Source organism: Malania oleifera, chromosome 3 (genome assembly GCF_029873635.1).
Source record: "Malania oleifera isolate guangnan ecotype guangnan chromosome 3, ASM2987363v1, whole genome shotgun sequence".
Lineage (NCBI taxonomy): Eukaryota > Viridiplantae > Streptophyta > Magnoliopsida > Santalales > Ximeniaceae > Malania > Malania oleifera.
This window is the reverse complement of record NC_080419.1, coordinates 36951394-36967015: the sequence shown is the minus strand read 5'-3', so window position 1 is coordinate 36967015 and position 15622 is coordinate 36951394. Positions and strand designations below refer to the sequence as shown.

The window sequence follows — 15622 nt, the reverse complement described above, 5'->3', positions numbered from 1 at the left end:
TTTCGTGAGTATTCGTTGATAAAACTCATGAAATACAATTGTCCCCCTCATGATGCCACTCTCACCGGTCCCCAACATCCGAATGAATGTAGTCCAATACTCCCTCCGTCTTGTGCGTGACTATTATGAATTGTACCCGAATATGCTTCCCAAGCACACAGAACTTGCAGAACTTCAGCTTACATGATTTTACCCCCTTTCGAAGATTCCTCTTGTGAAGTTCCTTCATTCCATGCTCACCCATGTGCCCTAGACGCATATGCCACAAAATAGTACTATCAAACTTAGACTCTACGACTGTAGCTCCACCTACAACCGTGGTACCGAACAATGTATATATATTACCTAGCACTCTCTTTCCCTTCATTATGGTCAGTACTCCTTTGCTCACTTTCATTACCCCACCTTTAGACTTGTAACTAAACCTGTTATAATCCAAGGTGCCTAACGAAACCAGATTCTTCCTCAACTCTGGTATGTGCCATACATCACACAATGTCCTCACCACACCATCGTACATCCTGATTCTGACATTCCCCATCCCGATCACTTTGCACGTAGCATCATTCCCCATCAGAATGGAACCAGAACTGACTAGTCTGTACATAGTGAATCGGTCCTTATTTGGCATCATATGATACAAACATGCAGAGTCCAAAATCCAAGAATCTGTGAACTCATCCGACCCTGATGAAATCGAGAGCATATCACCTTCACTACTCCCAAAGTCTCATTCTTTAACTACATTTTTCCATCATTGATGAACCTTCTTTGTTTTCAGCACCTCTCTTCATCATTTCCAGACACTCAGGTTTTATGTGCCCTCTTTTGCCGCACTTAAAACATCGCACGTACTTTTTATTCCTAGACTTAGATCGAGCCCTATGGCCGCTCGATCCACTCCGAGAATCGCTCCTTCCCTGATCCTGATTCAACTTCACCATGAGCTCTTCAGCATGTGAACCTTCGCCACTGGCCTTCTTCCTTTGGTGGAACCCCAGCAACGACCTCGTGATATTCTCCAACTCCAGGGTTTCTTTTCCCCAAGTTAGTGTCGTAACCATGTTTTCGTATGCAGGAAACGTCGGTAGGAAATTTAGTAGCATCAATGTCTTATCCTCTTCCTTAAACCTCACATCGAGTCGCTTCAGATCGCTAATGATTTGATTAAAAGTGTTGATGTGCTAAGAAATATCTGAACCCTCCATCATCTTAAGCCCATAAGCTTTTGCTTAAGATATAACTTATTCGTAAGCGACTTGCACATGTACAGGCTTTCAAGCTTCAACCAAATTGCAACTGACAATTCCTAATCCATGACATTGTATATAACATCATCGGCCAGACAATGTCAGATTGTGGAAACCGCCTTTGCTTCAAGCTCCTTCCAACTTGCCCCGTTCATGTCGTTCGACTTCTTTCCGTACAAAGCCTTCACCATCCCTTATTGCTCCAGTAGATCTTTCACCCAAAGCCTGAAATTACCAGTTCCATTGAACTTAATCGAAGAGACTCTAGCCATTGTAGAACCAATAGCTCTGATACCACTTGTTGATTCTAGTTCCCCATTCAAGTTGAATTCTAGTTCAAGTTCAACTTGAATTCGAAGCACACAATCAATCACGAACGAACCAACAACCATTAATGCAAACATTCGATAATGAAATATACTTAAGAAGCAATCAAAGAATAAGAAGAAGAAGCAAAAAACACAACTAGAATGCACAAGATATACGTGGTTCAACAATAGCCTACGTCCACAGGAGCAGCACTTCGGTTCTCACTATGAATAATGTCAAAGCTTACACTTTTGGGTTATAATATTGTTAAAGTATGAACTCGGCCAATGCCTATAGAAGAGTTCTAATAAACCTAAACTACATCTATAGTTATCCCTCAGAGGTAAAACCCCTAGATAAGCCCAATCTACAAGCTCTCGAATTCAAAACACATAATATGCGTCGATGTAAACCGTCGACGATTTTGTGCTGAGTGAGAGTTTTTCTGTGTATTGCTTAAAGCCTCTTCTTATGCAGTTGTCCCTTGCTTCACATAACTTTCTCCAGCACATGTGATCCGCTTTGAATATGAGCCACATCCCTAACACTGCAGGTGAAAGAGTTCGTGATAGTGGATTGAGAATCCTTGAGTGTGTCTCAAGGCGTGGATGTAGGCAAGGGGTTGAACCACGTTAAAATTGTTTGTGGAGCTTTTCTTCCTTACTTTTTAATTTACGTCTTGTGTATGATTTACATTCTATATATTATCATTTGTATCTTGCAAAAATTTTACATTTTGTAAAGAAAAGTAAAAATATGCAAAAAAGTCTATTCACCCCCCTCTAGACTCGACTCTAGGGCAAACAATATCCATTATTGCCTAATTATTCCTCTTGGCTACTCCATTTTCTAGTTATCAATTGGTGTTAATACCATTTTCCATCAAGAAATCATCACAAACAATACACTCTACCTGTTGAGTTCCTACTTTATCTTTCCATATAATTTAGATCTCTTAAATGCATCGCAATATTCAAATTTACTATTAAAAAAAATAAAAATATGTCTTCTAATTGTAATCATTAATAAAAGTGAAAAATACTTGCAACTATTATTGAAATGAAACTCCACTAAACAAAAATCTAAACAAATCAACTCTAACGACTTCTTTGCTTTCCAAGAATTATAAAAAAAATAAAATTATATGTTTCTTTCCTAAAGCACAAGACTCACAAACTTATTGCCCTCACTATTTTTGGCCAGTTGGATAATGATACCCCCATAATATAGTGTTATCACATTAATATATTTAAAATAATAAATTTATAATGAAGTAAAAGTAATAATATTATTGTGTTATAATGATATGATTTAATGGTTAGTATTTAGACGCCATACAATAACAATAACAATAACAATAGACCTTAAATTCATTAAGTGTTGCCAATTACATGAATCCTTTTCTGCCAATTCGTATGATCGATGACATACTCCTCATCTAGTTTAAGAACTATTAAACCATTTATCACTATCTCATTTTATGTTATTTTAGATCTACCATGATTACAATCAATAACAACTAGGCCTGGCAAAATGGGTCATGACCCGTTGGGTCACCCAAACCCGTTTGTTTTAAACGGGTTTGGGTTTAAAGAAGTCAACCCATTTAATAATTGGGCGGGTCACGGGTTGACCCGTTTATAAATGGATTTAACTGGGTTTGGGCGGGTCACCCGCCGAGTGACCTGTTAATTTGGATCCTATTCCTTTATAAAAATTATATACATCCCAATTCCCAATCTCAGCATCCGTCCACCGTCCCACCGACTCCCACACAAAAAAACCCTAACCCATGTGGCCATGCCGCGACTCTCCTCTCAGCTCTCACTCTCTGACTCTCAATCCTCTCCTCTCCTCTCCTCTCAGATCTCACTCTCTCAATCCTCTCCTCTCCGCTGGGCTCTGGTGCGCTGTAGCCGTTGCTACATGCTAGCGGTGCTGCGAACGATCAACTCCTTGACGGACCACAGACAGCAGCCGTCGTCTCCTCCACGGACCACAGCCAGCAGCTAGGGATCACCTCTATGGAGGTGAGTTACTTGATATATTTTATATGGTCGGAGGAGGAAGGGCTACCTGTGTCATCGCGGAAGAGCACAAATTTTGGAGATCAGAGGGAGAGGGAAGTGAGGCGAGTCTTGAATCAGTGGCTGAAGTTGGTCCTGGTGGTGCTGCGGATGGTGGTGGCTGTGCTGCTGCTGGTGGTGGTCCGTGATCTGGGGTGGGTGTAGATGGTGATGGTGGTGGTTATGGTGGAACTGGAAGAAATTTTATACAATTTTGCTAGGGTTCATGATAGGCAGAGAGAGCCTCAAGAACAGGAACAGAGAAAATATTTATATTTTCTGCATTAATAAATATAATGCAGTATTTTTTTTTTAAAAAAATATCATTTTATATGAAATTTTAAAAAAAATGTAAAAATAAATAAATTGTATTTTTTTAAACGGGTGACCCGTTACCCGCCTGTTTATTAAATGGGCAGGTTAGGGTTGACATGTGTATAATCTGTTTAACATCGACCCGTTTATAACCCAACCCGTTTATAAGTCGGCCCGTTGGTGACCTGTCCAAACCCGGCCCGCCTGCCTGCCCGTTTTGCCACCCCTAATAACAACTCACTTATCCTCACTGATGCACTACTTAGTCTACTTTCAAATTCCTAAATCATTAATGTCATCTCTTCCTTATCTTTTACCTGTGTTATACATAACTTATTATGAATATGTACGTTCCTTAATTTATCTTTTAATTTATACCACTCATTGAATTTAGTATTCGCATTTCTAAAACTTTAAATTTTTGGAAAAAATTGTTTCTTGGTTGCCCATTTATAAAGCAACATTGGTCTTTTAGTCACCCCATAGAACTTTCTTCTAATTTTAAGGGTATTCTAAGATCATGAACATGCTTGAAACACTTTCCATTTTACCTAACCTACTTAACTATATGTATTGTATTTTCTTCAATTTCTCTTTCCGCTTGCATAATAGATTCAAGCTATTGAAATCTATTTGTGTTATTAATTTCTTGATTATAATGTTTAAATTATCTTCAATAGTCCTCCTTATGTGAGTGAAATTACTTTTCGCTCCGCTTCTACTTTTATCAATCAAAATAATATTATATGCGAACCATATATACTATGAGATCTTGTTTTCGTTATCGCTTGTGAGTTCATCAATCAGTAAAGCGAAAATATAAATGTTTTCAAAGTAAAATCTTGGTGTGCAATTATCGTGATTGGAAATTCTTTAAAATATCCTCTTGCAGTATTAATGCTTGTCGTTAATCTATCATACGTATCCTCAATAATATCAATATGTTTACTGCATATATATATATATATATATATATATATATATATATATATATATATTTTGTTCTAAAATCTACCAAAGAATTTTCTTGGGTATTCTATATAGGCTTTTTTAGCTCAATAAAAACTATATGCAAGTCTATCTTCTTATTCCTAATTTTTTTATTAATTTAATTATTGAGTTTTTTAATTTATGATTTTTTGAAGATTTTAAGACATAAATTTAATTAAATGCATAATTTAAATATATTTTTTGTGTTAAAAGTGTAATTATTTATATATTAATTATATTATTTTATTGAAATACTAGTAAAAAAAATTCTCATGTTGAACCAAACAAACATAAGAATCAGATATAAATTTGAAAAAATATTATAATAACAAAACTAATTGAAAATATTCTTATTAAATAAGTATCTAATTTTGATAAATATATTTAAAAATTAACTTGATGAACATATATATTTTCTAGTACTGCGAATGGAACGACTATTCTTTCATTTATCACTTTCGCTAATGCTTGGAATGCTAAAACTTCTCATTTTACATTTTAGATTAGAAATGAGTTAAATTTGAAAAACCAAGGGCATGTTTGGTATCTTTGTTGTTTTTTATTTTCCGTTTGTATTTCTCCACAGTGTAAAAGCAGATTATAAAAATGTGTTTATTTTTGTTGTCAGTTTTTTTTTTTCTATTAGTTTTCAGCTATTTTTCAAAAAATTGAAAACCAAATTTTATAGTTTTCAATTATTTTGCAACCTATTGCTAGAAATTTTAACAGTAAGAAATAAATTTTTTTAGATTAAATTATACATTTTAAACACTTCTAAATTAAAATAAAAATTAAATGATCACATGAATTTAAATATAATTAAAAGAAAACTATACATAAATTTCAAAAAATAATAAAAAAAAAAATTACAAAACTTTTTTACTATTTTCATTTGTCTTGTGAAATCAAATTTTTATTATAAAGTAAAGTTTAAAAATAAAACAATTAAATAAAATAATTATACTAAAATTTATTTATGTTATAATAATTTTTAATGTGTATTATCAGTAATTTTATTTCTTTAATCATATTTTTATAATATTTTGATTATATATGTTTTTAAAATTAAAATTTTAATTTGTATTAATTTTATAAATATTAACCAAAAAGATTATTAATTTTTTTAAAATTTTAATGGTCTACAATTCTAATTCGGTTTCTGGCCCAGAGGTTGTACCTGCGTGCTTTAAAGTTTCAGAGCACATGGGGCCCATGGCTGAAGCATCCAGACGAATGAATGGGCCAGTCCAATTAATGATGTCCACAAATTAAAGCCCACGGCCCAAATAGATCCAGCAAGGCTCATCTACCTTTCCCTTTTCGGTTCGACTTATATGGTCCTCCTGAAAAGACATCTCCTACTGTTTTGTCGTAAAGTTGAGTTATGAGAGTGAGTCAAATTCACGAGTTATTTGAAATCTTCCATTAACTTTTTTTTTTTTTAAGTTATATAATAGATATTGTATATTTATACTTGATATTTACATTTTATATGTTTTCAATTTATAATTAAATTATACTTAATTAACTCGAGTTCGAAATTCATACAAAGCATGTTTTTATTGATCGAATTAAATATTTTATGTCGGGAAAACTAGCAGCACATTCATTTTGATCCTATTTTTATACTTCTTTTTAATTATTTAATACACATTTAAATCATCTTATTTAAAAATCAAATAAACTAAACTCTTATCCTATATTTAGATTTGTATTAGATTTAGAAAATATGTAATATGAAAATTTAAAATTTATCTAAATTTACTTAAATATAAATTTAAACTTCGAAATTCATCCTCTAACATAAAAACTGATATGCAAAAATATTATTCAGAATAAAAAATACCCGGTTGAAGACCATGAAGCCAAGGTCTAAGACGACATCGTCGAAGGAAACGGTGCGTGCATGGCCGCCCAAGTAATCCTCCTTCTCGTACAGCACCACTTCAACGCCGGCCCTGGCCAGAGCGCAAGCCGCCGCCAGTCCGCCGATGCCCCCTCCGATCACCGCCACTCTCATCATCTTAAACACTCTCTCTCTCTCTCTCTCTCTCTCTCTCTGGTGAAGATATATTGCAGACAGCTCTGCCTTCTCACCGGCCATATATTAGTTCCCACCCATATCCATTGCTCTTTACAGATGCGGGGCGTTTATGTAATTTAACACCTTTTTAAAAATTTATTTATTTATTTATATGTCTATACTATTATTTAGTATAAATGAATGATTTTGAACTTGTATTTTCTTCACCCACTCTTTAATTTTGCAATGCCTTGGACCTTGCATGAATGCATCCTATGTACCTTTTCAAGTATAATATTTACAAATCATGGGTCTATGAAACTATGTAAAGAGGAAAATCTCAATCACAGTTTATAGTTTCAAAGATTTGTACCAAGAGTAATTAGAATATCTTAAAAAATATTTTCTCAATACCAAAGTACAAAGAGATATTCAAAAACAAAACTTGTGAAAGTACTTTTGCACACTCAAAAATACAAACTCAATGAGTCTTGCAATGATAATGCAAAGACTCACTAGCCACTAAATTTTTCCACTCACTCATTTATCAAATAAAATCGAGGGAAAAATCTTATGCTCAATTCTCAATCCGAGAGTAAAAAACGCAATACAATGAGACTTTTCTAGCAAATGAGTATAATGTATAACCACTCAAATAACTCTCATAAGGTTTGGTTTAGCAAAAAAATGATTGTATGAGAGAGTTTAGACATTTTTAATAAAAAATAGGTTTTGAAAAATTTTAGAAGATTTTCACTTATTCAAAATGCTAATCCCTTACTAAATGAGCAAATGAACCCCTATATATAGAGGAGGCCTAAATTATAACCATTGGGGATGCATAGGGAATTATTAAAATTGTTTTAAATGGGTTTAAGAAAATTAACCCTATTTAACCCTAATTAACTGCAGTAAAATTTAAGCTAACCTAAGAGTTTCGGTCGACTGAGCCAAGGTTCGATCGCCTGAACAAACACAACAAAAAAAGTCAAATTTGAACTTCGGGTGACTGAATAGGGGTTTGATTTGCTAACTAAGGCGATTTTCTATTCTATCCGAGGTTCGATCGCCTGGTCTCAAGTTCAGTCTGCCAAACTTGAACATTCGGTCTCTTAGGGTTATTTTGAATGTAAAGTTCGAGCGCCTGAGTTGGTGGAAAAGGTAAGGGTATATGTTCAGTTGACCGAGGACGATGAAGTCCCTTTTGGTTCGGTCGCCCGAAGTCAAGTCAACTATTTGACCATTCAACGGTTTGGTCGACCGAGGTGTTTTGAACACCAAGGTTCGGTCGCCCGAAACCCTATTCTTTTAGCCCTTTAAGTCCTGTTTTAATTCAATTGAGCCCCTTGATATTATATGTGATTTTGGGGACAATCTTATGTGTAAGTGCAAGGACTTAGGGTCATTCTAAGGTCTTTGAAAGTACGCCTAAAAACCTGGCGTACCTAATGTCCATCTATGGTATTGAACTTCTAGATTGTACATGCATGATATGTAGCAATTATTACATACCGATAGATAATTATTACAGACCCAATTAATTGAATATGAATTACAACAATTAAAACGCTTTGGGTCTTCATTTTTCTTCAAGCCACTGTGTGTCGTCATATGATTTTGCCAATGTGATCCTGCACACAAACTCGGCAAACATTAAATACCTTATATTTGTCATTATAAAAAATGAGATATGAATCAAAATGTCAACAATCTCCCCTTTTTTGATGATGACAAATACAAATGCAAAAATGGGTAAAGCCAAATAAACTCCTTTTAAGAATATGCATACCAATTTTTGCGTATTTCTCCCTCTTTTGGCATAAGCAAAAAGGGTATATAAATATAAAAATATAACTGTTTTTGAAAAATATGACAATTGAGTACACAATAACAGTATGACTGGTCAGCTAAAAGATTTAAATGACATGAAAAAACATAGTCAAACTAGAATTATCCACAAACCATTTCAGTTCAAATATTTCATAAAGCTCATGAAAGATTTTAGTTCAAAGCACATGACATATGAAAGCAAATAGAAGGTTTGAGCATAAAAACAGTTTAACTAGTTATCATGCATTTTCATGTGAAGTTATTGAACTAGTTATGCAATTTAAAAACATATATGTGTATAATAAGAATAAGACAAGAGATAAGAGTTTTAGTTTTGATAATAGATCTTGCCATAAATAAAAATATATAAGTAAATATATATCCCCCTTATGATATTTGCAAAACGGTACTGGGGTTTGTTTGCTGAAGAAGAAACTTTAATTTAAAGTACATGCAAATAGAATTTTTCTGGTGAATATTTAAGCATAAAACATCTCATGACCAGAAAAATACAACTATATGAAACTTAAAGATATATTCAAAGATAAAAACAAGATCATATGACAAAAGAAACATAGAACTTGTGGCAAAGTAGTGTAATTTCAATAAAACATTACAATTAAGCACATGCCACAGTAATTTCAAAACACATCTAAGCTTAAAATACTGGTGAGCATAACATGATAGACATTTTAATTTTAGATGCTCCCCCTATCAATTTGAATTCTAGTTTAGATGCAACAAACTGCTTATACGAGATAGAGAATTATTTCATTATGCCCAGTAGTATAAGCCATCATTTTAAAACTTCTAAACTAACCATACTGATTATTAATCAACTATATTTATCCTTATCAGTATAGTTCTCCCTAAAGACCATAGATGCATCAGAGAATATATATTAAGGTATGCTATGTAGTTCATGATCCAAGAACATTTCATATCAAATCATAGAACTTCAAGTGTAGGACATAATATTCAACGATATTAGAAGAGCCTCAATATTTTGATACACGAAAGTGATGCATGAGAGTCCTTTAAGTTCTTTCAATAGGGAAGATGCTCAGCTCTCTAAAAACCTGATGATTATGTAAAAATGAAATTTAAAATTCATTTTATTTTCACTCATCATTTCAAAAATATTTTAACATTTATTTTAACATAATCATCTTTGTATAAGGTTTTACTTTGGGAAAAATCTACCGAAATTTCAGCAGCATACCGTCTGTAAATTGAATGTTTTCCCATAAAACCTGTACTTGATAGATGGTTGTTCTCAAAAGATAGATCATATATAGCATGCAACAACCTAAAACCAACTACCAGCATGCAAGTCATATCAATTGCATCAGCCATGCAGGAGGCATTCTATACTACGCATGCAATTAGGTAACACAATTAATAATTCTCATAACATACAAATCATCCATAAAAGAGATTCAATCATTTAATGCATTATGGATATCGGTTTGCAATGCTGTTTATAACGACAAATGAGCATAAAAGATATGATATCAAAAGAGCATTTCAATTTATAACCATGAAAGATAATGCTCCCCTTGAGTTATGCAATCAACTCATTTTGTGTATTTTTCATTTCTAAATATTTTAGCCAAGGTGCTTAAGATTTTAAATGGTTTAAACTTGGCGATGGATGCATTAGGCTTATTCGACCAAAAAGTCACAATTAATATTCGTTGAGATAATAAGCCTATGTCTACATCTTTTTTTATGAATCTCAATGCGTGTGAGAGGCACATAATTAAATACTCTTAAGGATTAAAATTTCTATTAAGTTCGAAGAGTATTCATTATGAGTGGACATGATTCAAAATATTTTCATGGAAGTGGATATGTCCAACCGCTTCGGCAAAGAGCATTTATAAGTATATGAATTTTCTTGAACAATGCTCTTCGAAGAATGAAAAGTATCCTTTGAATATGATTACAATATTGAGCAAGGATATGAACCAATGAGTGGATGGATCTTTACTTGATGTGATTGTGGTCTGGTAAAGATTTTTTGTGGATAAGATAAAGAGGATTTATAATTTAAGCTCAAAGGGAAAATTTTATGATATCTAGATGAAAACTTGATTCCCTTAGGGGATGCCTCTAATCTTGATTATAGCAAGATGTCTTATGAAGAGCACACTTAATATATATATTAATCATTTATGATCAATAGAGCTTTAGGCTAAGGTGATGACTCAATTTTGATTAAAGAGTTTATGATTAAATGATAATTCCCTAAAGCTCAATTCTGTGAAATGGGCAAAGTATGCTTAACTTAAGATGTTTATATTTAAAACATAAGTTAAGTGGAAGAAATATATACCAGACACAATTGCCCTGTCCATTTGGAAGCAGATATGTATACTAAGGTTCTATATTTTGAACCAAAGCCACCTCCTAAACGTATTAACATTACTAACCCCTAAATCTAATCCTAGGATCTAAGAAAAAATTAACTAGTTTGATAAATTTAATTTAAATCCATTTTTCCTTAGGTCCCACGGGGTTTGCTTTACTGATTATCCATTTCATTTCCTTTTCTAAGCCTTTAGCACTTCTGAGTAGACAATTAAACCATACGTGCCACATAGTTTTGCAAAATAAGTAGGTATTGAATACACATAAAAAATTATGCTTATTTATTCTATTTTTGCTCATTGAGACATTACTGTGGGTTTGAAAAATAGAACATGAACCCTTTTTGAGAATATTTTTCTTTTTAACTGTGAAGGGTTTTTCGGAGTAGTATTTTGCATTTGTGGATTTGAAATTCATTCCAAAATAATTTTCTGTGTTTCTTTGTAGATAGATGATTTTCAAAACCTTCACAACCTTTTTCTTTTCAAGGATAGAATAATAATATTTTAATTCTTTTAAATGTATAGCTATCCCCTTATTCTCAATTTTCAAAAATGATTTCTGCTTAGATAACTTAACTAGAAATTTATTCATTTTCAATAAAGTCTTTTCTAGTTTTTCTTACGATGACATGCTTTCATTATTCAATTCAGTACATGATTCATCAAAAGAATTAGCACAATAATTTTCACATGAATCATTACATGCAACAATAGCAAAAATTTCACAAAGTTCAATAGATGATTCACCATACAATATGTTGCAATACTTTTAATAAGAATCATCACATACATCATTAACAGTATTATTAGCAAATGATTCAGCATGTGACATAACACAACATTCAACATAAGAATCACCAATCGAGTTAGTGTGAAAATCATATACTTCATCGCTGATTACTAGCTTATGATTTACCTCCTCCTGAACATATGGAGTAGTAGACTCCTCCCTTTTGCCTTGTCTATATCTCCTATCCAACTCTTCCCACATATCTTTTGCGCTAGAACATGCCATAATCTCAAGTAGAATATTAGAACTTAAAGCATAGTATAACATGTCCATGACATATAAATTTGCATGCATTAAACTATTATCATTTTTAGCTACTAGCATACAAATTCCTTTATCAATCACCTGTCAGGCCCTCCATGGAAATGTGCTCCCACTTCCACTCAGGAATGTGGAGTGGTTGCAATGGCCTTCCTAGTCTCTGGTGTTTAGCTTTCACTTGCTAACACGTAAGGCACTGCTCAACGAACCAGAAAATCTCCTTTTTTATATTAATCCACCAGAAGAATTCTTGCAAATCCCAATACATTTTAGTACTTCCTAGACGCACTATATAGAGAGAGCGATGAGCTTCTTTTCAAAATTGTTCTTTTGATCTCTATATCATCCGACACACATAATCAAGCATAAAACCTTAGACCTCCATCATTTGTTATATTAAAATCTGCCCCCAGTCCACTCCGTACTTTATTCAAAAATTCTACCAACTTTGCATCATTCTTCTGTGCAACCTTAATTCATTCTAGCAAGGTTGGTTGTGTAATGCCTTGAACCCTTAAACCCGATCCGGTGCATTATACCTTATTAAATCCTGATAATTCACAAATCAATATATACGTAGCAGAAAACATAAACATAATCTCCATACATATAATACCAAAGTCTACTATTTCCTATCTATAATCCATATTATCCATTCATCACCCGCATTTTCATATATACACATATCTCCAAAACATTTCAGCATTCACAATCATTCCTTTTTTAGTAGACTTAAAACATAAAAACATAACTTGAACTTTATACAACCCAACAGTACTATAAAAAATATACCCTTTCTCTTTATAATCCTAAAAAATGCTATAAACCCTCAAGCTCTTTAAGCCCGATCTAGAGGATGTCCTGAAAAAGAAATAGTCATATTTGAGGGAGACGCATCTCAGTAAGGGAAGAAACAATATATTAAAAATAGCGTGTGACTATCATGAGGTTTATAAATATCATTTTAATAACATTTGTAAAATATTATCATAAATACTAAAACCATTCTCTAAACCTAATCAATTACATGTAAAAGATTTAACTCACTAGATTACCTGAAGATAGGGGTGATTACCCACCCATATAAGTAGCACCCTTCTGCTATAATACTTAGGCAACCCTAGGGTCGCTGCTGAAGCATACCAGGGCACTCACCCTACTTAGTAAGCCCTCAAGTATAAAATTGATCTCATACTCACACAGTTCAACAAAGGTTTACCAACGAAGGCCCCAAAGATAGGGAAATATACCCGCCTATACAAGTAGGTTCCCTCTGCTCTAGTACGTTATGCAGCTACTGCCACATCTGAAGTTACTGGCGCACTCGCCTTTCTCAGCAAGCCCTCGGGCGAAGAGTGCGCCCGCCCCACTCGTAACATGTTCTACAAGCATAGATACTTTTAATATCATAATACATTATTCTTTCTATCATTATTCAATCATTCACATCTATTCATGTTCATAACTTTAACATTGCATTACATTTCACTTTAAGTGACTCTTTCCCATTTTCATCGTTTACATTTTACATTTCATTCCATTGTTATTCCATTGCCATTTCATTCCATTTTCATTTCATTCATTCGTACTACAGCTGGTCTTTAGCCATCATTAGTTAGTCCACATAGAAATGCGCTAGAATCTACTAACATAGTTTCTTTTAGCTGTCATCAATTAGTCCACATAGAAATGCGGTAGAATCTGCTAACACAACTCTTTTTCAGCTTTTTTACATTTACATGGTTGCATTAACATATACAAGCAGCATGGTTCATATCATGTTTCATTCTTATGCATTACTTACTTAACCTGCATCTCATATATTTGACATATATTTGTACAAAACTTACATGTACTTATGCCACACAATTTAGTAGTAAAATTCATACGTATTCCTTATAAAATAAGCCAACCCACATTTAGCATTTAAATACTAAAAATATAATTTCCATTTCTTACATAATTTTTCAGAAAATACCTTTCACTTTCATTAGTTCATTTTCACATATACATAGTTATATAAATGGTCCTAGGCTTAGAAAACATAGTTTACATGGCTGACATTTTAATAATCCACACCAAAACATAAACATAAATATAACATAATTTATTTCCTTTAATTTCATAAAATTTGATTTAATATACAATTTCCCCTTACCTGACTTTTGAACTACGCCAGCAGGATCCCCAAATTGATACCCATGACGTTCACTTGAACCCTAAATAAAAAACCCTAGTTTAATTAAAATAAACCCAAATTGACTCAAATCTTAAGAAAACACTTATTTAATACTTCCTAGACTCCAAATAACAATATTCATTAAAAAAATCCCAAAATAACTCACTTACCCTGATTTTGGGATGCTTCCTAAACCTCTTAAACCAACGATTAGCTTCTATAGGCTTGTAGAGAACGATCCTACGAATCTCTTGGTTGTTCTGGATCGTCAAATTGGGTCAAATCCAGCTCGAAATCGAAGAGAGAAGGTTGGAGATCCATTTTTTAGAGAGAGAGAGAGAGAGAGAGAGTGAAATCTTGAAATTTTCTCACTGAAATGAAGGAAAACTTTACTTATAGGCAAGGCTTCGTCAACGAGACACGTGAGTTCGTCGACGAACCACTAAAGAGACTTCATCGATGAGAAGATACATTCATTGACAAAATTCAGAGTTTCAAATTTACTCTCTTGAGATTCCTTCGTCGACAAGGAATGGAATTCGTCGACAATCTATAGAAGGACACTCGTCGACGAAGACAGAGCATTCGTCAACGAGGCTTGCTATTCTTCCTCTTATTTCTTTCTTTTTTCCTTATTATCCATTAATCCATTTCATTTATTATATTTCCTAATTATTTAATTAGTTTTTATTTCTGGGTCATTACATTCTCTCCTCCTTATGAGATTTCGTCCTTAAAATTTTGCTAACTAATCATCCTTTCACATTACTTGAATTCATTTGCTAACTATAAAAACTCAGCATATATATCATCATATAAATCATTCAGTCATTCTTCATTAAATTAAATCATCATTATCTTAAATATAATCTTATACCTGCTTCCCTGATGACATCCTCCTTAGCCTGAAGTGCATGCAGTCAGGGTGGAGCACCTCTTCCAAGTGGTACCTACTGTTTTCCCTGATCCTGATTCTGGACAGATACCATAGGCAATGGTTCCTGACAATTTTTCTTGATATGCCCTGGCTTGCCACATCTGTAACAATTTGGAGTGCCAAACCAACATTCGCCCCTATGCCTTTTATTACACTTCAGGCATACAGAGTCCACTGTCTCTTTTCCTTTCTTTGCTGATCCCTGACTGGCCTCAGACTGAAAACTGGATGGTCCAGGTCTTTTCTTCTACTCTAAAGACTCAATGCTGCTCTGGATACTTTTCTCCAACACCGATA

General features: G+C 33.5%; 1 protein-coding gene across 2 annotated transcripts in view; it reads right to left on the bottom strand.

Annotated features, from left to right (window-relative positions):
• LOC131150880 (uncharacterized) overlaps nucleotides 1-7030 on the bottom strand; it is an 85434-nt gene extending 78404 nt beyond the window's left edge. The window contains exon 1 of one of the 2 annotated variants that reach the window (XM_058101930.1): nucleotides 6777-7030. In XM_058101930.1, the coding sequence (XP_057957913.1) occupies nucleotides 6777-6953 (177 nt within the window). In that variant the 5' untranslated portion in view covers nucleotides 6954-7030. The remainder of the gene's footprint in view (nucleotides 1-6776) is intronic. The other variant, XM_058101929.1, reaches the window with a different exon arrangement.
• Nucleotides 7031-15622: the final 8592 nt, after the last annotated feature.